The 26,014-nt window shown below is 49.4% G+C and overlaps 1 protein-coding gene across 1 annotated transcript in view; it reads right to left on the reverse strand.

The window, feature by feature from the left end:
- The window catches only part of AHCY (adenosylhomocysteinase), a 28,767-nt gene extending 14,450 nt beyond the window's left edge, over window positions 1–14,317 (reverse strand). The window contains exons 1-5 of the mRNA XM_074156856.1: window positions 14,259–14,317; window positions 12,323–12,513; window positions 9,381–9,456; window positions 7,321–7,473; window positions 97–209 (exon numbers count right to left, since the gene is read on the reverse strand). Of these exons, the coding sequence (XP_074012957.1) occupies window positions 97–209; window positions 7,321–7,473; window positions 9,381–9,456; window positions 12,323–12,513; window positions 14,259–14,286 (561 nt within the window). The 5' untranslated portion in view covers window positions 14,287–14,317. The remainder of the gene's footprint in view (window positions 1–96; window positions 210–7,320; window positions 7,474–9,380; window positions 9,457–12,322; window positions 12,514–14,258) is intronic.
- Between the last annotated feature and the right edge of the window lie 11,697 nt (window positions 14,318–26,014).

Raw genomic sequence — 26,014 nt, forward strand, 5'->3', positions numbered from 1 at the left:
TAGTTCAGCGAGACAAGGAATACTTGGGAATGACAACATCCCAACACCAAACTGGTCAGACAGCAGAACACAGCAGAAGGGCTCCAGCTGCATTACCTTGGTGACAGAGTCATTGACATTGATAGCTGGCACTTTCAGGGTCCCATTGGCCTTCATCTTGTACAGGTTGTGAACTCCAGTGGTTGTCTCTTCTGAAATACCTCTGATCCCTGTGGGGAGAGCAAAAGGATTCCCCTTAGTTGGGGTTAATGCCGCTGCAAAGCAACGCATCCAGGTGTCGGGAGCATCCTCCAGAGGCCGAAGTTAAACAAACCCTTTGCAAGAAGCAGGGGAGAGACAAGAACCCTCATTTGGATCCTCAAACAGTAGTTTAAAACTTCAAACCAGTTTCTTCCCCTACAAGGCAATTAAAAGAGCAGGACAAAAGTATTCTTTGGAAAAATGGAAGGGATCATCTCTAGACCAGGGAATCGGGAAGGACCCCACTCTTTCCTCACAAAATGATCAAAAACATCTTCTGCAAAAAGGGCAAGATGTCCACCTCAGTGATGTTCCTACAGCCTAGTCCATTCTTGCAAGGTGGCTTGAAAGGAGAGGATACCTAGATAACCACAGTTAAATCTAAAGCACTGGAATCAACTGAAAAGTTAAAAATATCAAATTCACGGTTCACCAATCCCAATTCTCCTGTTGTTATCAACTTCAGCTCTGATTAAACAGCCAACACTCCCCCTAAATGTAGATACTAGCTACATAAAACTTCAGTACTAGCACAATCAAAAAACAGTATTTCAAATACATTATTGTATGAAAACAGTCCAGGAGGCAGAGCCCAGAGACAAAGGACTGTCTAGAAACACCAACAAGATACAGTGGATTAAGATATAATGGATTAAGTTGGAGAAGGGGAGATTTAGATTGGATATTAGGAAAAAGTTCTTTACTATGAGGGTGGTGGAACACTGGAACAGGTTGCCCAGGGAGGTGGTTGAGGTCCCTTCCCTTGAGTATTCAAGGTGAAGCCTGATGAGGCCCTGGGCAACCTGGTCTAGTTGGGGGTGTCCCTGCTGACTGCGGGAAGGTCAGACTAGATGACCTTTGGAGGTCCCTTCCGGCCTGGACCAATCTATGAATCTGTGAATCCTGATACCACAGGAACCGTCATGGGGTTACCTTGCTCCACGTCACACTGAAAAGCCAAAGCTGTGAAGGCACCCCCTGCTTTAAGGGTCCTGACTCTTCGTGGACCTTTCGGCAGCAGCCAATTGTTCAGAGGTGCCATCGCTGCCCATGACTCACGGATCTCTCTCATGTTCCAGTAACACCTCATTGATAAGAGGTGTTATCTCTTATTGGGAACCAACAACAATAAACCTCCAACAAAACCCCCTAAACTATTTATGTAGTCCACTAACTCTGGGTGAGAGAAGCGTCCAGGTGCCACCGCCTCCCCTGCCACCAAGACCTGTGAGAAGTTTATAGGACAGGATGAATAACCGGAGAATCCCCTCTCTGAATGGCACAAGGAACAGTCATCCCTGTTGGGAGCAACAGCATCAGCACAGCTCAAGGTGGGAACAGGAACAGAGCAAATGAGACCCAGCACCTCCAGTCAAGCAGCTGGCTTTGCCCACAGTGGACAAATGAAGATGTCACCCATCTGAGGGGCCTGCAGGCTCCAAGGAGGCTCCTTGAGGCCAGACCAGGACCCTGCAAGAGCACTAGAGGGCAGGAAGGCTAGAGTATGTGTTTCAGACCCACAGGTACCTGCACCCTCCAGGCACCCAGGGGTGCCATGCCTCCCAGGCAGGGTTCTTCAGCAGGTACCTGCACTCCTTGGGCACCCAAAGGTGCTGTGCACCCAGGCATGGGTCACTAGCAGGTACCTGCACCCTCCAGGCACCAAGGGTGCCATGCCTCCCAGGAACAGGTCCCTAGCAGATACCTGCACCCTCCGGGCACCCAGGGGTGCCATGCCTCCCAGGAACAGGTCCCTAGCAGGTACCTGCACCCTTCAGGTAAGCAGGGTGGGTCATGCCTCCCAGGCACAGGTTCCTGCACCCTCCAGGTACACAGGGTGGGCCATGCCTCTAGAGCACGGGTCCTTAGCAGGCACCTGCACCCTCCGGGCACCCCAGGGTGCCGTGCCTCCCAAGCAGGGCTCCTGGGACAAGGCAGGCGGGTGCTTTGCCCGGACCCTTTGGGTTTGCTCTGCCTGGCAGCAGCAAGAGCCCCAGGGACAGCCACCGGGAACCCAGGGGCTCAGGTCACTCCCCTCCAAGAAGGGGGAACGGAGGCGAAAAGGAGAAAAAAGGGAATCCCAAATTTGTCCCGGAGCTCAATTAAGCGAGGAAGAATAAAGCTCGTTACGGCCACCTTCAAAGCCCAGGGCTCGGGCCCGATACACGCCGCTCGCCCCGGCGCCCCCCCACCCCGGCCAACATGTGACCCAGCACTAGACACACCCACCCACCCCCTACGCCATGCGCTCCGCGGAGCAACAGCGCCCCCTAGCGCCGCCCCGCAGGAGCCGCCCCACGCCGGGGCACACAACCCCCCTCACGCCCCCCCAGCCACACACACACCCCCCCCTCACGCCCCCCCGCCACACCCCCCCCCGCTACACACACACACCCCCCCAACCACACACACCCCCCCAACCTCACCCCTCCAGCTACACACACCCCCACCACCCCCCCCAGCTACCCACACCCCCACACCACCCCCCCCAGCTACCCACACCCCCACACCACCCCCCCCAGCTACCCACACCCCCACACCACCCCCCCCAGCTACCCACACCCCCACACCACCCCCCCCAGCTACCCACACCCCCCCACCACCCCCCCCAGCTACACACACCCCCCCAACCTCACACCCCCAGCTACACACCCCCCCCCAACCTCACACCCCCCAGCTACACACACCCCCCCAACCTCACACCCCCAGCATGGAGGTGGCACCACAACCCCCGCACCCCAACTCCTCTGGTTCCAACCCACCCCTACTGCTTAAAAAGGCTGCGAACTGGTGTAAGGTTGGATGAGATACAGAAGGCAGGAATCACCCAGTCATGGAATGGTTTGGGTGGGAAGGGACCTTGAAGACCATCCAGTCCCACCCCCTGCCCTGGGCAGGGACACCTCCCACCACACCAGGTTGCTCAAAGCCCCCTCCAACCTGGCCTTGAACCCCTCCAGGGATGGGGCAGCCACAGCTTCTCTGGGCAACCTGGGCCAGGGTCTCACCACCCTCACAGCAAAGAACTTCTTCCCCAGATCTCATCTCAATCTCCCCTCTTTCAGTGTCAAAACGTTACAATTTCAGTTTAAGTCTCCAAGTGAGATTCAAAGAGGTTTTCGAACCAGAATTTGTACTGATGTCTCAATGGAGTCTAAGACAGAGCCATCGGACCTCCCTTTCGCTTCCCAGACCTCTGGGTAGAAGCTCCGTGTCACATGAAGGAAGTGACACCAGTGACACCAGAAGGAAATAGAGCTTCATTAGGCTGATTTGTCCCCACAGAGGTCCATCTCATCACAGACCTCGCATAGAGCTTTCAGGATCTACACTCCCCATCACCCGCAGAGAGAACCAGCTCAGGGTTTAGCATCCTCAGGGCTTGCTTGGAGGGGACAGGCCAGTTTAAAGGACATTGCCCGGTGCACAGTGAAATACAGCATCTGTGGCAAGTCTCCCAAAAGCATCGATTTTCTAGCACGACTGTCTAGATAAAGTGCAACCATTCCCTTGTGAAGGAAATCTGTGGGAGGTCACGGCAGAAACCTCCAGTTCAAACCTGCCCTCTCTCTTCTGGTCTATCTGGCAACCAGAGGACACATTTGTCATCCTTTGAAAGCTCTCCAGGGTGACATTTCTAAGCTTTGCAGATTGACTTTAAAATTGCTCTAAGAGAACCTCGCATCACATACACCAGCAGCTTCCCTCCCCCGAAAGGCCACCTCCCTGCTGCCCCAGGTGACATTTCTAGCTGGTCTGAGCCACTCTGCACCTCCAGTAAAAGCGCTGCCCACACCACTCCACCGGGTGACTTCAGTGACTGGAGAAAAGCAAAGGGCCCAAAGCAAGGAAAAGGCTGAATTAAATCAAAAAAGCCTCACTAAACACTCAGAGCTGCTTTGCTCCCCTTTTTCTACCTCCCTATTTCTCACCTGATCAAGAGCAAGCCTGCAGCAACAGATGACAAACGATCTGCTCTTCTCCATCCTTTCTCAACAGCAGCCTTCTCCACAGAGGCCAGAGACCTCCCCTGCATGAGTTCAGACGACTTTCTCCTTTGTTCAGTTCTAGTTTCTCCCCCACCACCACCTTTATTTACCTTGGTTTAAGGGCATTTCGTTTAGTGGAATAAGCCAGAAGTACAAAGGCCATTCTGCCCTCTAACAGCAGTCACCATGAGGGAGGGGGAAAGCTTCCTGAGATTTTCCACACAGCTATTTCACACATCTCCCAGGTGAAGCAGACTTGAACAAGCCCTACTTCCAACTCTTAGTTGCACACCAGGACTGAACCATAGAATAATTTGGGTTGCAAAGGACCTTTAAAGGTCACCTAGTCCAACCTCCCTCCTGCAACCAACTAACTTCTACTTAAATTAGAAGCAGCTGAAGCATGGAAGACAAACAGTTCCCTCTGGAATTAGCCCAGAAGACTTGTCCGGCCTTTAAATGGCAAATGGCACTTTCAGATGCTGCATGGCAAAATGTCTCTTGCACTCATCATCCAATCTTCCCACACGCTGTGCACGCTCTGGTTACTCTTGTCCTACCTCTCCCCCAAAGAGGTCAGATGTCACCACAAGCCCTCAGGATCTATTAGCCTCTATTATCATCAAGATACATAAAAATGGATGCTACACAGCTTCATTTAAGCAGCCTTCGCAGCAAAGGGCCAAAGCACAGAGCTCAGTTAAATGAGATCAAGACTCCACTCAGTGGGCCCCATGCTGGAAGTTTTGCCATTTCCAAGGAGCAATGGACTGGAAAGTAAAAGAGGTCAAGTTCTGTCACCCTCCACCAAGATCAGTCTTAATTAGCTCACTGACCTGCTGCAGGGAGGCTTTTCAGCTACCGTCAGTGCAGACAGCGCACACATTTTGGCAAGGGAAATGCTGACAGGTATGGCATCCTGCCCAGGCTCTTAAAAAACCCAGTGGAAGAGCCATTCCTAGGAATTTAGGAAGCAACCCAGGGCAGTCGGGATGTGTTTTCGCAGTGGCAAATCTCCACATCCATCCAGAGACAGGAGACAGTTCAACAGCCATCGCCCTACTGCACCGGCCCCTTCCAGCCCAGGAGCACAAGACAAGAGGGAGCAAGGGGCTGGAGGGGAGAAAGCAGCAGCCAGCAGGAGGGCTGGAAGCATGAGAGGAGCTCAGCACAAGGACCCCCAGGAACAGGGACACCAGCTGAGGTCTTGCATGTGCATGGCAGGGAAACAACCCTGCAAAACAAAGTATGAACACGCAAAACACATTTTTTGGCCTCTGACAGTGCCAGGAAGACAGGGAGGCATGATCAATTGTGGTGTTCCTTGGCATCAGATGGCAGGAAAGCAAGAGGTCATGAACATCAAGCAATCTAGGAAGCAAGAGACCTTTGCCAGAAGGAAGGGGATCCCAGCATGGCTGAGCAGACACCAATTACTGTTTAAATAACAAAGATGCTGACGGATTACTAGTGATACCAGGCTGAGGATGAAGGAGAAAGTGAGGCCTGTCACACAATGAGTTTCCTCTCTTCCTTGTGCCCCTACTCACACATGGATGGGGAGCAGCCACCAACTCCTCCCCTCACACCACCCTATCCATGCCCTGCCACCTCCAGATTTTTACCCCATAGCTTCCTCTTAAAGCAGTGCAAGAGTCAGAGGAGAGCTGATCCAGCAGGCTTTTACAGCAACCTCACTTCTACAGACCAAGAATCACAGAATCACAGACTGGTTGGAAGGGACCTCTGGAGATGATCCAGGCCAACCCCCTGCCAGAGCAGGGTCACCCAGAGCAGGTCCCACAGGAACGTGTCCAGGTGGGGTTCGAATGTCTCCAGAGACAGAGACTCCACCACCTCTCTGGGCAGCCTGTTCCAGGGCTCTGCCACCCTCACAGGAAAGAAGTTCCTCCTCATGTTTAGATGGAACTTCCTAGGTTCAAGCTTGTGCCCATTCCCTCTAGGCCTGTCACTGGGCACCACTGAAACAAGACTGGCCCCATTCTCCTGACACCCACCCTTTAAGTATGGGCATTGATCAGATCCCCCCCTCAGTCTTCTCTTCTCCAGACTAAGAAGACCCAAGTCCCTCAGCCTTTCCTCAGCAGAGAGATCTTCTAATCCTCTAATCATTTTTGTAGCCCTTTGCTGTACTCTCTCTCCTGAAGTTCCCTGTTCTCCTTGAAGAACTGGGGAGCCCAGAACTGGACCCAGTGCTCCAGGTGGGGCCTCACCAGGGCAGAGCAGAAGGGGAGGATGACCCCACTGTACTAGTTTAGTTTCCACCCCACATCATCATCCAATTTTCTTCACATGCCAGATCAGACATGCCCTTTCGCAACACCAGGCATCTGTGGGGTGCAGCAGCGCAGATGATGGGCACTGCAGAGCTAAGAAGGAGAAGCTGTCATACTTGCCAGGCACAGATCAGCCTGCTACTGCAGGTCACGCCAAATTCCCTTCAGATAAATCTTTTTACATAAATCTGTGCTAGCAACACCACACCGATCCATTTTCAGTTTTACTGGCTTACACTGAAGGTAATGCGTCAACAAAGCAAGAGTCTCAACCCTGATTCCATCAGCATCTTCGCTGACAAACTGGATGAGATAATGCCTTGTAGTCTATTTAAGGTAGAAAACTTTTCCCTTTCCAAGAAAGGCTACAGGTTGTCATGACTTCATTCAGAAGTGCTCTAAGAGGATGGGGAAGAAAAAGCACTTATGTTAAAAAAATAATAATTGCAGGCAGACATAAAGCAACCCTAAAATGCAGCCCACTTCCAGGAAGCTTTTGGCAAGTCAGTAGAACCACCAGTCATTCTCAGGTAACGGCCACTGTGAAGTATGGCCAGAAGGACAGGTCACTGTAGCTTATATACCACCGAGCAGAGACGGAAACAGTTCCTGCAGGTAAGAGATTCTTGTCTTGGACTGTAACCAACTTTCATAGACTCATTCACAGCCTGTTTGCACATGCCTGTCCCTCTTCCCCCACCCCTTTTACACAAGCAGGGAATTCCCACAAAAAACAGACCGCCTAAACAGCCTCCCAGGCAGAACTGTGCCTGACAACACAAAACACAAGTCACCTTTCAAGAGCTGCGGGTATTTGGTATGAACCAGGTTGGTAAGATCTCCACCATCATCCAGAATCATGTTGAGGGGCTGCCCATCCTTGAAGTACAGGGTCTGCTCGATGCACCACAAATATTCCTCATCGGTCTCCCCTTTCCAGGCAAACACTACAGGGGAACAAACACACACAATTAGGCAGTTTCTTACTCAGCATGTAATAAAGCAGCCAAAGGAAGATTTCATCAGCAGCTCTCAGTAGCAGAGCCAACAGACAGATGATTATCTGTGCCTGCAGGCCAGAAAAGACATTTGCATTGAAAAAAAAACTATCTCAGAATGAGAAGTGGTACATCTACCACCAGCAACACGCTACAGCCACCAGCATGTTGTATCCAGCAGTGTTTTTGCTTTTCCAGGCATCTGTACTGGCTCCACACTATACTTGAGCCTCTGTAGTACTCAGTCATTCAAACATGTATTAGGCACATCATTCACATACCCCAACATTTGGCTAAATTGCCATGTTTTCACAGAAAACTAAGTCTTGAGCCACAAAGAGCCAATTACCCCTTCTGAAGAAGTGTGCATCAGTATCTCATGCTATATCCAGAGGATTAGCATTCCTCCAAGGCCTCATAAATTCAGTATGTGAAGTGCAATATTAACAAAAAGAGCAAGTTCCACAAAACAAGGATACCAAGGGCAGAGGTCAAAAACTTAGACCAACACTCCACCCGTAAAACCACTCTTCAGTTGAGTGTTGGGTGTTGAGAGCAGTGAGAAAGGCAATATCCTAACATCACATCACAGAGTCATAGAATGATACGGGACTGGAAGGGACCTCTAGAGATCATCCAGTCCAACCCCCTGCCAGAGCAGGGTCACCCACAGCAGGTTGCACAGGAAAGTGTCCAGGTGGGTTTGAATGTCTCCAGAGACATAGACTCCACCACCTCTCTGGGCAGCCTGTTCCAGGGCTCTGCCACCCTCACAGGAAAGAAGTTCCTCCTCATGTTTAGATGGAACTTCTCATGTTCAAGTTTGTGCCCATCTCCTCTTGTCCTGTCACTGGGCACCACTGAAAAAAGCCTGGCCCCATCCTCCTGACACCCACCCTTTAAGTATTTATAGGTGTTGATCAGATTCCCCCTCAGTCTTCTCTTCTCCAGACTAAAAAGACCCAAGTCCCTCAGCCTTTCCTTATGAGAATGATGTTCTAGGCCCCTAATCTAGAGAGTTCCTCCTGGTCTTTTGTCATCACACACCTGGGACAGGCAGCAGGGGTGATGCCTGCAGCCAGTAATGCCAAAAGAGTTCATGAAGGGACTGCTTTCTTCTGCTACCTCAGAACAGACCACAGCTGGGGAAAGACTGGTGGCAACAGCTAATTATAACAGAAATGAAAGACACCTCCCAAAGCAAAGAACCAGGCTGCCAGAAATTGGATTTTAGCCAACATCCAGGATCAGGCCATGCAGTTCCCAGCACAGAGCCATGAGGTCTGTTATGTCCTTCGGACAAGTACCACAGCAGACAGCTTAATGTATTCATACCGTATTCATACCACTCTTTATTGGAAGCTGACAGTAACAAGCCAGCAGCATCCTGACAAGCCACTTCAGGGATACCAGGCAGCAACACAGCTTTAGCCTTAAAAATATCTTGAATATCAACCCTGTCACTGTAACGGGGCACACCACAGTCAACACCCCTTCCCCAACGCCCATTTAGCATCAAGCTTGTTAGAAAGCACCAAACACCTCCATTTACACATACCTACACACCAATCTATTTAATTACCCAGCCCATTCGATTATCCTAATGACCAGGCTTAAAGCTGGTAGCATAGAGCCAGGCTCTTTCACAGCCAAACACCAGGCACCGAGCTGTGCACAGGCTGATGCAATACAGCTTGAATCAAACGTCCTGTTTTGTAACAATCACTGCTTTGGATGGGCTATTTCTATCCTGAAGCTTGTTCAGAAGAGCTCAATTTGGATAAAATTTAATTTAGCTTGAACAAGCAGCACACCCTAACTCATCACAGCCAAATTATAGAACACAGAAAACTTACCAGGGATCCCAGCTTTTGCAATAGCAGCCGCAGCGTGGTCCTGAGTGGAGAAAATGTTGCAGCTTGACCATTGTACCTGGAAAACAACCCAAGTTTTGTTTGCTGAACAAAGTTCTGAGATATCAGGCACTCTCTTCCAGACACGGGAGTTAAAACAGGGAGCACGAGCAGAAAGGCGTATTAGTGCAGATTCCTGCCTTTCTCGGTAGCTCTGCAAAGTTAACGTGAAAACTAAGGATCTGACTAGACCAGGGAAAAATAATGTCACTTTGGGAGAGAATGTAATGGAGCTTTAGCTGTGCCACATGTTCATCCATGTCCTTACTCAGGAGAGCTTCTGCCAGGAAGCCAGAGGGTACATTCAGGTATAGATCTTCAGGAAGTGCACCGTAAGGTGGGTTTAGGAAGTTTCGGTCAATATAGTTCAGATTTTCAGAACAGCCACACAGCGAGTGTCCGCTGAGGGGTGTGGACATGCAGCAACACACCTGCTGGCACTGTGAAGAGTCAGAAACGCAGCTGGAAAATGCTCCAGTCGATCAACAGGCATTCTCCAAAGTTATGCTCACCCAACTCTCACTCTGCGCTCCAGTCATGGAAGCTTTTCCAGCTGAGCTAAGCGTTTTCCACCCAGATTTCATAACTGGGCACCTAGAAAAGCAACGGCATGTTGCTGAGTTGCATTGAAAAGTATTGAGGACCTACTGCAGCGTCCCAGCAGGTACAGGAACCACCACAGCCCAGCGCCACACACGAGTTCTCACTCTGCTCCCTGGAGGGCTGACTGGCAGGTATTTGCACGCTTATTTGTAACAGACCTCCAGGAAAGGGAGCAATAAAGCATAATCCTTCAGCCTGTTTGCCATGTAACAGGCAAACTCATCCTACTTTATCAAGAATTGACATTTCAAAGTCAGGGCTGCAATAGGAAGCCCCTCATCTGAGCCTACACAACCAACACTTGTCAGTGAACACACACCTGGAAGGAGCAAAGGAAAACTGAATTCACAACCTTAAGTACTACACATCCTCACCCATGTTTTTCTAAGCTCCCTCCATACCAATATAGATGACACCAGGAGATGTCATGAAATTCAGAGTATACAGAATACCTAGATATTGTTTACACTTGATACAACACATAGGCGATTTCAAATCTGCATCCTCAGATCTGTAACACCAGTTTGTGATAAAGGCAACTGGAGTAACTGGCATACCCGATAGGCTCCAAGCCTAATATTTACATCACTGGTTATGAAAAGGATGCATTTTTATTACAGTTTTATAACTTAAATTCTGAGGCACAGAGTGTTTATTCTATCTTTGTTAACTTAGACAAAAAAGGGACACCAAGATTACCACGCTGCAGTGAGCTACATCCTCATCAGGTAGGGTCTGGTTTAACCAGAGTTTCACTCTTCCCTCCCAGGCACCAAAGTTCTGACAGAACAGATGAGCCAGGGCTGAATTCAAACTCAAGTCCAGGTCTAAACTAACAGGCAGGTATGAGGACAATACCTGAGGACAGGTATGAAGGAGCTAACACATAGCACACCTCTTAAAGGCACAACCATAACTTAACACTTAGAGGAACCAAATCTCTGCAGGTACCTCCCTGAATGACTTGGATCCAAGTCACAGAACACCAATTTGGGTTTGCACAGCTTGGCAATGTTTAAATAAGCAAGAGGCTGCCTAGGCCAGCCATACTGGGATACAGCAACCTACAGGAGCAGCAGGAGCTTCCCAAATTTCACTGGCTACCACTAAACCCTATGGAGGGTCAAGTGTTTCCTACATGGAGTAGCTGGGATAAAGCCAGGGCTGTACCTCCACATCAAAGCTCCCCTTCAGCACTGCACCATTTACAGCTGTGGAACAGCTCTGAACTGGCTGAAGAACACCCGAATAACTGCATGTACCTTGCCCAGGCTGACCTGGTGTGCCGTCTAGACCTTCCCCCTCCACTTTTTGAGGGAATGCCTTAGCTGGTACAGAGAGAGCAAGCTTCCCCTTCTCCCAGTGCCTTTTGATCAGCGTGACACTGCTCAATTCTTCACCATTCCCAGGGGGGTGGGGGAGGTCCCATATAGGGCACCTCTGGGCAGCCTGAGTTCAGGCAGCTGAACTTCAGGAAGAAGGAATTTCAGATCACATTTGTACTTAACATAATCCATCACGAAGTTCCAGTCAGCTCCCCGCTCAGCACGCAAGCTATGTGGATTGCGCTGAGATGCCTGGCTCTCCTCATGCCCCGTTACAGTGAACACTCAGCCATGACGTTTGGGCTCCATTCAGCAAGGCAGGCAGGGGACACAATGCAGTAAATGGCTTCTGAGTATCTCAGTCTTTAATATGGACCAGGAAAACTGGTCCATAGTCACACAACAAATTCAAGGTCAGTGGAGTCCCCAGCCCCTGGTCACTGAACCACTCTGCCTCCCTGTTGTTTTCCAGCACAGCTCAAGGGCCAGTATCAGCCCTCAGAAAGCTTCATTAGTTTTTGCTGACTTTACCAGGGCACGGTGCAGCTCTTAGTACGGGCTAATCTGCGCTAGAGGCAGTCACTAGAGCTTCAGCATTACCAGCAACAGCACTGCATGCCTGAGCACAACACGATTGCGTGGGAGCAGCTCAGGGTGCTGCACACACAGCTGCCGGAGCTGCAGAAGGCAGTGACCCAGCCCAAAACAGGCACTCGGGAAGATGCAGCTCATCCAGAGGGAAGACACGCATCCCAGAGGTGTGTGCAGTAGAGGTGACAAGCTTTTTGCTTAAGAAGAGAAGACATAATTCAGCCGCCTGGAGACTGCAGCACAATCTCTTTTAAAAAGTACAGACATTAGCCCAGATCCCCTCAGGTAGTTGTGTAAGCAGCAGCAGTGCCCCAGGCAGAGCATTACCTAAGAGCAGGCTGAAGGAGAAACCCAGAGACGCTTTACCTCAGCTCCCAGCGCTATAAGGGTCTCTATGAGAACTGCTGTCTGCACTGTCATATGAAGGCAACCGGCGATACGTGCGCCTTTCAGCGGCTTGGATGCAGCGTACATCTCCCGCATCTTCATCAGCCCTGGCATCTCATTCTCCGCAATCTCGATGGCCTTGCGACCCCAGTCTGCAAGGCTGATGTCAGCTGTAAGGGAAGGGGGACAGGTGTCAGAGTTTAAATAGCTGAGACCTCGGTATCTGTTCACACACTTGTGGACAGGCATCGGCTGCAACAGCTGATCAGAACACCCAGCAACAGCTGGAGACAGAGCCAGGGGGGGAAAAGGGTCCCTATTCCAGTTACCCCCTGCTTTTTTACTATGGTACAGAGGCTTTCAAACAAGTTGAGACCAAACCTCACAGCCCCTCTGAAAAAAGTGTGCTCCTCTACGATCATATTAATCAACTGTGACCTAGCGTGTAGATATCCTAAGGCCCATTAATTCAGTAAGCCCCAGCCTTAAGCGCTCCTCCTTACAGACACTGCCCAAGGGCCTGACATTCACTAGAGAGATTTACTTCCACAGTATTAAGACCCGCATGGGGGGTGCCTGTATGACAATAGCTTCCCCCCCCGTGAGAACCCACGCGGTGTGCTCCCTGCCAAGGGCACCAGGAGCTGCGCCCAGCCCAGGTCCCCCTCCTCAGAGCTAAGCTCAGGGTTCCTACCCCCTTGGATCCACAAGGACTATTTCAAAGGCACCGTAACTCCCTTAGTTACAAGTCTACTTCTGCCTTTGTAAAAAGGATATATAGTAGAAAAATTCAGCAAGAACTGAACAAAATAGACTTCCAACAGGGTAGCCCGGGGTAGAAAATACGGGACTCACCGTGGATGTCTAACTCCAGCCTTATGAAGCTGCACCCAAGCATCCCTCTTACTCGGTGGTTACCTCTTTCAGAGGAGACTTCAGACACTTACCGTTTCACTGAAGAACATGGTCCGATACTTTTTTCACCCACCCTGCAAACACCGGGTGTTTAAAGCACCCGAACCTCTAGAGTCTGCTGTTTCATACAGACAAGCTAATTGCATTTTGCTCCAGAACAAAGCCTCGGGGCCACTGAAGCTATTGCCCACACTTTAAGTGACCAGCACACAGGATTTACACCAACTGGGGACTGAAAAAAGCCCAGGTGATAGAAGAACCACGGAAACAACTACAGCAAGAAGAAGGGGGGGCGGATCTTGAACCTCACCCCTCTTAAGGGCTCGGCAGTTTTACCGGGGCTCCTTAAAAATATAACCTGCAGTATTTTAGGTTCATAGCCTCCAACACAAATTATTTCTGAATCTGAGCCTTATAGACTAATGTTCTCTTTGAACTCAGCCTTCGGAGAACACACAATTCTTTACAGAAATTAGGGGGGGTTTTGTGGCGTTTCAGGTCTACAAAAATACTCGCCGAAACCCGCAGGGAAACGCGTAACGCCTGTCCCGCATTTAAAGCCGCTTTCACATCCGCGGGGGAAGCCCGTCCCCAGCGAGGGGCTCCCGGGGGGCAGCCGGGCTCTCCCGCAGGTGGCCCCGGGGGCTGGAGAGCGCCAAACCCGCGGGGGGAGACAGCCACCCCCCCCACTCCACGCCGCGCTGCGGCGGCTGCAGCCAGTCGGGGCGGCCACCCCCGTTTCTGGGCGGGTGTTGGAGCCGCACGGGTGACACAGGGCCCTGCCCCACTGCAGAGAGGAGCCAGGCTCGGCTTCCCCCCTGCCCGCTCTCCCCCGCGGCGGCGCGGCCAACAAGCAGCTGCCATCTTCCCCCCCGCTCCCCGCCGCCGCATCCAGACGCGGCAGCGGGGCTCCCCGGCCCGGCGCACCGCGCTCGCCTCACCGGTGGGGGAGCCGCCGAAGCCCCGCAGAAGGCGGGCCGGGCCCGGGGCTCGCACTCACCCACTTTGTACGGCAGCCTGTCCGACATGCTGGCGGGGAGCGGGCGGCAGCGGCCGAAGGAGGAGGCAGCGGCAGCACCGAGCGCGCTTTAAGTAGAGGCGGCGGCGCCGCCTGCGTGGGGCGGAGCGGGTTTGCGCCGAGGCCCGACCGCTGCCGGCGTGAGGGGGGCACGGCCGGTGGCACCGCCTCCTCCTCCTCCTCCTCCTCCTCCTCCTCCTCTCCAGCCGCCACTGGGGTCGTAGTGCCGGGTCGGTCGTAGGGCCGGGTCCGTCGCGGATCCGCCTCCCGGCACCGGACCCCCCCAGGAGCTGCCTCCCCGGTATCAGAGTGGGCCAGAGGCCTCCCCGGGATCAGTGAGCCCCAGAGGCCTCCCCGGGACCAGAGTGAGCCCTGGAGGCCTCCCCGGGATCAGAGTGGGCCCCAAAGGCCTCCCCGGGACCACAGCGGGCCACCCCAGGGCAGGCCGTGGCCCTGCCACCCACCACCTCCAGGGCCAGGAAGGCCCCGGCCCCAGGACCATGGAGCTGCTGTGTTACCAAGTGGGCAGCCCACGCTGCTGGGGGTTCCCCGAACCATCCCCTGTGTTCGTTAGTGTCAGTGGCCACTCTGTGGCCTGTGGGCCCCTGGGTGCAGCAGGGCTGAGGGAAGCGTGCGGCGCAGGCAGGCCTGTGGGGCAGGGCAGGGCGGCTGCCAGGCAGAGCCGAGCGCGGGGCACCCGAGTCGCTCTGTCAGCCCGGACCTTGGACTTGGCCGTGGCCTGTTCCTCCGGCCGGCCCAGAGCCGGTTTGCCAGGTGCAGGGCAGGAGCTGCCCCCGGCCACAGCCAATGCCCTGCATCGGCCTTGCCTGCGGGTCACGTTCGCTCCTCTTCTGACATCTGAAATGCGTTTTTCATAAGCCTCAGTCACAAACCGAGGCGAACTTTGCAACCAAGGTGTCATACACCTTTTATCTGTGAAATATTTAAAAGTGAAGATTTCCTCATACTTGCTCACGTTCTCACTGACCTATTTTGCAAAGTTTGAAATGATTCTCAGGGCAGACTTTGTCCCAACACCCCAACTTGCAGCGCTCCCCGTAAATGACGTTCAGTATTTGTTACCTGAGCAGTCGCTGATCTGCAGTGACAGGTCCTACAGCCAGGACAGACGTCCCAGCAGGAAACCGGTAGCTGGGCAGCCAGCACACATGCGGGTGGTAGCATTTGTGTTTGATATTCGGAGTGCTGTACGCCCACGGGTGTTGGCCCTAAATCAGGGTTCTTCACCCGCTGCGCAAAAACCTGTCAGCACACTGAGTTGAAATGTTTATCTTTTATTTCAGAATTGGGTGCCAAGCGTCTAACAGCCAGCAACACCCCACATTTTGGACAGTCCCAGGTTTACAGTGATAAGACACAGCCGATGGGTGAGCTACAGTTCCTTTACCATCCCTCATCATACATGTGCATTCAAGTCCATGTTTTGAACATTTTGGGAGATCCCCCTAATTAGCGTGCTCATTATTTACAAGAGAGTGTGTGTTTTAGTACTATAATCTTGGGCTCTTCTCGGACACACTCTTATCTTGACTCCATTCCACAGACGATACATCTTGTCACCCCACACTCAGATCAAAGACTGGGAGTGCACTTCCCCCCGTGGGCCTTGTTCACCTTCAGAAAGCTCTCGATAGAGTAATCCTTCAACAATTCGTTTTCTTTGAGCTACGTTTTGGTTAAGTGTTTCTACATCTAGTCCAGGTGCAAAAGGCCCAATTAAGTTTTAATTTCAGGAGTTCAGCTAAAGTTCAGTCAAAGTTCTGTTACAATTTTATACAACTTTGTAACTTTTAAACCATATTCTTTTGATATCATGGGCACACCTGATACCGTACCAAGCAGTTCTGTAAATCAAGAGGTGCCCAAAGGAGTGGCACGTCCATTCCCCTGTGACAGGTTCATCTAAGTCAGTCTTTTATCAGTTTCCATCACCAACAACCTTTTTGTCACAGCTCGAGTGTACTCACAGCAGCAGGACAGGGGTTCGGGCTCTGGCAGTGCCCAGAGACACGAAGGCAGTATAACTGCAGTTTCTGCCTGCTCCCACACGCCCACCTCTGCTGACAGGCAAATGGGGGGGGCTTCCGACAGCCCCAGCTTCCTCAGTGTGACCTAAGGGCAGCAAAAGGCTCCAAATGGGCCTTCATTCAGTGCCAGCCCGCAGCCTCCCTCACAAACCTGATCAGCAGCTTGTCAGTTCTAGCCAACAGCTTTATGCACTAACCCACGGCAACCCCTACACGTGAAATGTACTTCCTAAATTAATGAGCAAAGCCAGAACAAAGACACCATTTCATATCATTCCCACTAATTTCAGCCCGAGGCACGTGCCCTGTGAAGGCCAGAAGGCACCTGCACCAGAGAGCAGCTAAGCCAGGGAGTGGGTGGCAGGAGCTAACATTTCACGGAATCACGGAATTGTCAGAGTTGGAAGGGACCTCTAGAGATCATCTAGTCCAACTCCCCTGCTAAAGCAGGATTTTCTATAGCACATTACTCAGGACTGCATCAAGGCAGGCCTTGAAAATCTCCAGGGAAGGGGACTCCACGACCTCCCTGGGCAGCCTGTTCCAGGGCTCTGGCACCCTCACCAGTAAGAAGTTTCGCTTTGTATTTAAATGGAACTTCCCATGTTCCAGCTTGTGCCTCAAGGCCAACAAGGTTCAATAAGGCCAAGTGCTGGGTCCTGCACTTGGGTCACAGCAACCCCCTGCAGCGCTATAGGATGGGGCAGAGTGGCTGGAGCTGCCTGGAAGAAAAGGACCTGGGGGTGTTGGTCGACTCTCGGCTGAACATGAGCCAGCAGTGTGCCCAGGTGCCCAAGAAGGCCAACGGCATCCCGACCTGTATCAGGAACAGCGTGGTGAGTAGGACTCGGGAGGGGATGGTCCCCCTGTAGTGGGCACTGGTGAGGCCCCACCTCAAGTGCTGTGTCCAGTTTTGGGCCCCTCACCACAAGAAAGACCTTGAGGTGCTGGAGCGTGTCCAGAGAAGGGCAACGGAGCTGGTGAGGGGTCTGGAGCACAAGTCTTGTGAGGAGCGACTGAGGGAGCTGGGGGTGTTCAGCCTGGAGAACAGGAGGCTGAGGGGAGACCTTCTCGCTCTCTACAACTCCCTGAAAGGAGGGTGTAGCCAGGGGGGGTTGGTCTCTTCTCCCAAGGAACAGGTGATGGGACAAGAGGAAATGGCCTCAAATTGTGCCAGAGGAGCTTTAGATTGGGTATTGGGAAAAATTTCTTCAGTGAAAGGGTTGTCAAACATTGGACCAGGCTGCCCAGGGAAGTGGTGGAGTTGCCATCCCTGGAGGTGTTCAAAATCCAGGTTGACATAGTGCTTAGTACCATGGTTTTTATCAGAGTTAGGTTGATGGTTAGACTAGATGATCTTAAAGGTCCCTTCCAACCTAGACAATTCTATGATTCTATTTTTAAAATTCATTATTTATTAAATGAGGCCAGATCAGCTCCACCTAGTGTGAAGGTGCTCCAACGCTTGTCAAAATATCCTCAGTTGTTTAAAACTGCCTAAGGAGTGCTTAAAGCCGAGTCATGTTAGCTGCATGGTTTGCCCTGACCCTCTGATTGAGGAGATTAATACCTCATAGCACCCCATTATACTACATCTTAACATGTAAGTACTCCATGCCTTGACTCCTCAGACACACCCCGGTCCTTTCGTTGTTGCTGTCACTGGTGGGTTTGGGACACCAGATGGCACAAGATCAGCACGAAATGGAGAGAATAGGATGTAGTGAAGAAGAAGGAAGAGGAAAATGAACAGAAGAGTACAAAAACCCGCTACCTAACAGAGTAGATGAAACAATAACAGGATGTTATTCATGTTAAACATCCTGTGACTGTTTCTTTTACTGTAGTAGTTCAAACGGGGAAGTTCTGGCTTGTAAATTTAAAGATCTCTCAGTCACTGAAACGCTGTGAAACTCAGGGAAAAAAACACTTTACAAAAATGAGAATATGACATTTCTTCAGAACTATATTTAGAAAAAGATTAGGCTTAGTGGCGTGGGTAGGAAATACTGCAGATTTCGTGACTAGGAGAAAACATCAGCCTAAGCTGCTGTATAACGCAGGTGGCACCACACAGGGACTCCATGCAAAGCCAGTTAGTTGCTTGACTGGGGCAATTTATATACTTTATACATTATGAGAAGGATTTTGTGCAATCTGATATGTTTGTGGGTTTTTTTATAAAAAGAATGCCCATGATTTGTTCATCAGGATTTTCACTTGACAGTGCACTGGGAGTATCTGTGCTGAGTGTGAATTAGCAACGTAGAGAAAAGGAGGTGGCTGTTTACAGGACGTCATTTGTCACAGCAGGTAGAAGATGGGTATCAGAGTGGCAAGAACGGTCTGACAATTAATTCAGCGGGAGCACAGAGAACTGGGTTCTATCTCTACCATAGCACCTCATCCCCTTGTGCTGGCTCAGTCCCTCAGGACAGGCTTTCCATGAGTGATCATTAATTGCATCCTCATTTTCTAGGTGCCCACGACAAGCATCCTCTGCTCTTCCCTGTTCTTTGACCAGCATTCTGCCAAGCTGTGTGGACTGAAGGCCAGAGTACATCACTGACCTTAGGAAATGCAGCACAATGCCACATACTCTGACGAAACAAACCCTGCCTGTCTCAAAGGGGTACCCACAAACAATGAGAACGTTTGACGTTATATTCTGTACCTCAGTTCACTCTTACCCATAAACTGCAGACGATGATTTCGCTTTCCCACAAACTGACATACAGACGGCAAAAATAAATTCATTTCTGCCTGTGAAGCACTACGATATTGTGGTGGCAGCATTCAGGAGCACCCTGAATTAGGAAACTAATGTCTTACCCTGCACTGAGGTTTGACAAGTGAAGAAGAATCACGGATGGAAGAGGTGCTGCAGAACCACCGTTCCAGCTGGCACAAGCCCTTCTGTGCAGGGAGGCAGGCGCAGGCTTTGATGATCCACTTAGATGGTATCATGGTAAAATGTCACAAGGTGCCTAATGAAGGTTGTAACAGTGATGCCATCCCTGGCATCTCTGAGGTGCAGTGCTTTGCTCTGGAGCCTTACAGCTTGCAAGGGCCCCAGCCAGCAGCTGAAGGTTGCAGCAGCCTTATATGCACACTGTGTGACTCACACTACCCATTTAGCTTAGCAGGGGTCTCCTCTGGACCAGAGTCCTTGTTGTCCGTGCCTTAGATTGGCTTCTCACATAGTGCTGTTACGGGTACCATAGATATACACTTAGAGCACTTACAAACGTGTTACAGCTCATGCCACAAGGAAACTCTCCCTCGCTGCCTCAAGCACAACCTCTGGGACACGTATTGCCTCCTGTGTTTGTGCAAAGTCCTTTACAATGTGATTTCCCGCTCATTATCATCTCATGCAGCAGTAGAGAATAACACCACTGGGGATCTAGTTCTGTTAATACTATCTCAGTCCACAGCAACATTTATATTACAGCAGCAAGCACTAGCATTATAATGATAATACCATTTGCCTCAGGGATGTTAAATTCAACACATTGCAGACTCACCGAAGCTCACTTTCTCCTCTCCTCTCCTCACATGAGACCCCTGCACTTTACCAGCTCCTGATTTTGTGTTTACAGCACCAACCACTTCCCATCATTAACTGCCCAACAGAGGGCAGAGAGCGCCTTGTTTTGACTTCCCTGCAAAGGAGGACTACCAACATTTAAATCAGAGCTTGGTGTGACCAAGCTGGTGCCTTTTGGGCAGAGTATGGTTAGGCTACAGGTTACAAGGAGGCTACATTTCTGTTGCAAGAACACTAGGAATTATATACTTGTGAACACGCTCTCTCTACACCCAGTGCAAGCACAATCTGAAGCAAGAGCTAGAAGATAATAAATGAACTGGCGTGAAGGGAAGTTTGGACTAATTTTACCTCTTGACTCTTATTTTCCTTTTACTCCCAACAAGAGAGGAAAACCACCAGGTTTTGTTTCTTAGAGAAACCCCGGGGCCAGCCTGTTACACAAGAGGCTGAGTCCCTGAGAGCCCAAGGCTCCGGGCTGGTGGTATGTCAGTACAGCATCATCTCCTCCTCCCTCTTGCAGTCGTAGCATGCATGAGCATAAGGTGAACTGAGCACCAAGCCCTCAGCCTTGTAGAGCAAGTTTAACCGAGTAAATTCTCCCTTAATCCAGTCTGGGAAATCATGAGCACTGCAGGTGGTATGTTAATGGCATGCGATAGGACTGGTACGGCAACCTCCCTGCCCCTGGCTGTTACTCACCTGAAGTCTGCAATTCAGCTGCCCAGTTACTCAGTTCACACTGAGCATAAAAGGGCTGGATAAAATAGAGGGAATGAGCAAGACCCCTGCTCAGCAAGGGATATTCACAGCCTGGCCCCGGGAGCTTCCTTGCAGTCTGAGGCTGGAGGTTTGGTTCAGAGTTCTTGTTCAGAAGTGAAATGCTCCAGCTCCAAGGGACAGACAGACTCAGTGAAAGACACAACTCGATCTCTTACTCAACAGGACTGATGGCTTGGGTGGGTCTGTTCTTTCTAGTGGAGGGCATTGGGGTATCCCGGTACGAGGGACTACATAAGGTAAAGAAGGTACAGATCCCTGAAGCCGATAACGACTTTTAAAGAATTCACAGTGGAAACCAGTTCATTAGCTTTATTTGGCTTTGGGTCAAGCCTCGGGTATTTACATCTTACCTTCTCCCTTTGTATTAGTTTTAGTACTACATAGCTTTTTATCAGCATGTGGCCTGCTCTGAAATGCCAGCTGATTTAAAGCAGAGCAATTTGCACGGAGGTAAACCACTCTGGGGATGAGTCAGCCTTTCCGATGTAGATAATTTACAACTTTATAAATGAGGGAGGTTATCGGGGTGGGATGGGGATAAACCTGGATCTAAACAAAATAAAGGCTCCCCCTCTACTAGCATCTCCGTTTCAAAAACTCTTCTCAAAAAGCCTGGCAGAAGCAGACATCCAACTCACACTGACACTGGGCAAACACGTCTTCCTGTCCTTTAAGAGTCCTGGAGGCAGCATCCAGAGAGCGAAGCCATAACTGGGATCCAAGCGGTGCCTGTGGGTACCCTGCCTCTCATCGTGCTGTCTCACCACCAGCCCGGCTGCCTCAAAGGCTGCTCACAAGGTCTCTGTGAGGACAAGAGGCGGACAGAGCTGTCAGTTAAAAAATGCATGGTGTGTTTCACATATCTCAGCACCAGCATGTCATGCCTTTTTCTGAAAAGTCCCCAGCAGATTTACGGTACCATGTTCTTCAGTCCCAGGGAAAAATAATGTTTTGAGTGGGGAAGAATCATAGAATCATAGAATTGTCCAGGTTGGAAGGGACCTTTAAGATCATGTAGTCCAACCATCAACCTAACTCTGATAAAAACCATCACTAAACCATGTCACTAAGCACTATGTCAACCCGGCTTTTAAATCCCTCCAGGGATGGTGCCTCAACCACTTCCCTGCGCAGCCCATTCCAAGGCTTCATAACCCTTTCCATGTAAAAATTTTTCCTAATACCCAATCTAAAGCTCCCCTGGAGCAACTTGGGGCCATTTCCTCTTGTCCCATCACCTGTTCCTTGGGAGAAGAGACCGACCTCCCCTGGCTACACCCTCCTTTCAGGGAGTTGTAGAGAGCGAGAAGGTCTCCCCTCAGCCTCCTTTTCTCCAGGCTGAACAACTCCATGAGAGGAACAGTATCATGTCCTTCCTTTAAAACATCTACGTATCTTGGTTGTGTCATTTCCGTTCTCATGACACCTAATCACTCCCTCCCATTCTTCTGATTATGCACTGTAGGCCAATTGAGTAATAAAATACTTAATTAAATAGCCACGTCTTTGTTTTACCCTTTAATTAGATTACTCGGAAATAATAATAGTTTCTCACCAACCTGAGGGTTTCATTCGTGCCTTCTCCAGATAACAGGAAGTAATTTATCTTTTCCTACTGATACTTTTGTACATCCCAAGTAAAATTAATCAATTTTGATTTTAAATTCAATTAGAAATAGATAGACTCTGACACTGCACTGTTATCTTCATGAGTGAAATCATGAATTCAGACTCTGCCAACAACACAGCACAACAAAAATTCTCTTATTCGGGGTGACAATTTCAAAATAATAAGTCTGGTTGTTGCTTTTTTTAAACTAGGTAATCATTGCTGCAATAATTACCTATTTAACAAAAAGCTCCAGAAGACACAGATAAGAAGAGTTACTTTATAGTTTTTTGATAAACTGCCTTGGAATCCAGTATTGAAAAATGATGTGAAAACAAAATATTCCTGCATTTATAAACCACCAACTTTAGAAAGCCTTAAGTCAGCCAGGAGTGTTAAGCCACTGTTAGATTTAAAATAGCTTAGCAGCTAACGGAGGGTGATGGCATCTGCTGAGTATTCAACAGTCATTGTGTGATGTTTGCTTGGGGCTGTGTCTAGCCCAAAGTCGGGAAGCATTCATAAAAATTGCTTCCACAGAGAGATAGTCACTGTGGTCTCACCGGTCTCTTCTCTTTATGTTGTCAACCTCTACAGTATTAGCAAACTGGACAAAAATCACAGGAAACTCAACAAAGACAAACGCAGGTGGTCAAAGGTACATCTGGGAGGGAATGACCCCAGTGCAGCAGGACATTAGGTTGACTGCCTTGAGAGCAATTTGGTGGACAAGGTGCTGGGGTCCCAGTAAACAAGTTGAGTCTGAGTCCACCAAGTGGCCCTGTGACAAAGAAGGGCCACTGCATCCAGGGCTGTGTCACCAAGAGTGCAGGCAGCAGGGTGAGATGAGGGAACCTTACCCTTCACTCTGCAGCGGTAAGAACCCGTCTGTTAGTGCTGGGTCCAGTCTGAGCTCCCCGGTAAGAGACAGGCATTGACGTACCAGAGTCTGGGGGAGGCCACCAAGATGATCAGGGGTGGAGCACAGGGCAGATGAGGAGATGCTGAGAGAGGCGGTTCTGTTCAGCCTGGAGAAGAGAAGGCAAAGGGGGATCTTACTGCTGTCTACAATGGGAGGGTGTCAATAAGATGGAACCATACTCTTTACAGAAGTGCACAGGGACAGGAAGAGGGATGAGCAAAAAGTTCCTATATGTGAAATTCCAATTTGATATAAGGAAAAAAATATTCACTATGTGGGTCACCAAACACTCGACCAGGGCATGAAGAGGCTGTGGATCTCCACCCTCAAAGATACTTATCTCTTGGCTGGACAAGGCCCTGTGCAACCTTATCTAAGTTGGTTCTGGTTCAAGCAGGGTGTGGTACTATAAGCTTCCAGAGGCCTAAATTCCTACTGAAATGATTTTGTGTTTATGTGATTCCATCTAGATTTTTGTGTGCTTCACTGAAATAATAATAATTAAAAAAACATTAAACATTTGTCAAGGAGCTAAGAAACCCAGCTTTCTTTCCCACTCTGATGGCACCTTGCTGTGCAACCTTTAGTAAATTATGTGATCTTGGAAAGAAGAGGTTTGTCATATGCAAAGTCAATGGGGATCTGTTGGTTCAGAGTGAAAAAAGGGAGTGAACGAAGACAGGACCTATTTCAGGAGAGGGGATCCCATACTCTAGGGATAGCAAAATAATAAGGGTGTTCCTCTAGCTGAGGGAGCCCAGGGCTTTGAGGTACCAGAGAGCAATCCCCATTCAGAGAGTCCTGCTCAAAAATCTAATAGAATCACAGTATTTTAATGATCCTGCAGGATTTTTTTGTTACCACATGAAAGTGTCAAACATGGAAGGGATTTAAACAACTCTGCCATGCAACCCTTATCCTCAGTGGTTTCCCAGTCAACTCCCAGCACCAACAGCACTAACTTAGTGTGCCAGTTCTGGCTGTAACAGCATGGTTAAGACTGCATTAGTGATTTGAATATTCTTACTTACAATAGCCCAACTGAGAATAAATGCTATACATATTTTGCCACAAGAAACAACCTCTGTCCCGGTGACCTTGAAATCTGGATTGGACTGAGAAAGAATGGAAAAAAATAATATGAATAATATTAAATATTATCTCTCAGAAATGAACTCCCAGAAGCACTGGTTTCATTTTCAAACCTATGAAATATGAAAAGCTATAAAGTACACACGGCTTTCCTAAAAAGCCTTTGTACAAGATCATCCTGCACAGTTGTAGCAAACTTTCCTGATCCATTGGGGTTCTTACTAGTCAAGGGAAAGTTATGACAGGGAACAGTAAGAAAATTCCATCCTATCTGTGTGTCCTCTGCTTCTAGAAAGCATAAGGAAAAAGAAAATAATCAAGTAGTCTCCTCTTTTCCCTACATAAGTAAACAAAAGAAAGGTAAAATCTTGGATACGTAGCTCTTCTGCCACTCAATTATATTCATTGCTGTTTGCCACGTTGTTCTGGCCTTAATTCATTATTTGTTGTTCCAGTTCACTGATAGGCCATGGTTTTTAAAAAGGGAAAGTGATCTCTGAAAGAGTGTGAATGTGAAGATTGTTCTATGTTCATCTGGTAAGCACAAACTAATCGCTAGTCTGTGCACCCGGAATGCATTCTTTTTCTCATGAATTTTACATAGCAGACAGCGCCAGTGGAACTTGACTTGAGGCACCAGAAGCTGAAAAATAAATAGATTAGGGTTCCTGGGGTTGAACAACAATCACTTTTCTGAAATGCCAGTTACAAAAGGAGGAAAAAAATGATAACACAGAGGACATCTTCTGTGATGTCCTTGAAATGAAACGCTGAATGTTATTAATTCACATCTGGTTTAGCAACCTTTACCTTGAAAACCTAAAAACCAGTAAGATAAAAACAGAGACTGCAAATGGCCCCACTGCCCTAGGGATATATGCACATCTGTTGGATTCAATAGGAGTCATACGTACGAGTACTTGGGGTAGCATTCAGCTTCTTCCTGCAAACACTAAACTTCTACTAAAGTTAAAATTCATTCAGACAGCTGGGGTTAAAGGTCATAGTACACCTAGCTGCAGTTTTGGGAATCAAACAATCTGCAAAAACAAGCCCAATGTGATGTACGAGCTGGGAGACAGGAGATATATGCTGCAAAGGAAACCCAGCTATGTAGATGTAGAAGTCCAGCTGAAGTCAGCCTGAGCCTTACCGTCCTGCCAGGACAGGAATCCGTACCACAACAATGCATGAGAGGTGATCGTTTATGTAGGTAATGCGTGAGAGAGAAATTTCTGTTAAGTAAGGCTTGCGGAACTCATTTTTACTGTTACTAATTTGAATGGACCATTTAAATACAGAACTGTAAATATAAGTAGTCAAATATCTGTAAAGGAACATAAAGACTTAAAGGTGCATAGAAAAGCTTTACGACTTCAGTACTCACAGGCTCTGCCTGAGCAGCACCTCTTGTTCTGTGCGGGAATTAAAGTGATTCCTGTGCTGGAAGTTATGTGCATATATACCCTGGTCAATCATAACTGCAGATAATCAGCATTGAAACACATATGTTATACTGTTAGGGGAAAACAACCTGAGTTGTTTTCCTGCTCATCAACAGAAATGCTCACTCAGTTGTAGGCATGCGATCTTTCTTACTGGAGTTTATGTGTGAAGCAGGCAAGACAAGATGAATTTTCACACCCCTACCAGTTGTAAGAAAACGCTAAACATCGCACTTGCAAAGTATGTAATTTTCCTGAAAAGTGGGATATTCTCCTCCTCTTTGAAAAT

This window comes from Numenius arquata, chromosome 12 (assembly GCF_964106895.1).
Source record: "Numenius arquata chromosome 12, bNumArq3.hap1.1, whole genome shotgun sequence".
In the NCBI taxonomy this organism is placed as follows: domain Eukaryota; kingdom Metazoa; phylum Chordata; class Aves; order Charadriiformes; family Scolopacidae; genus Numenius; species Numenius arquata.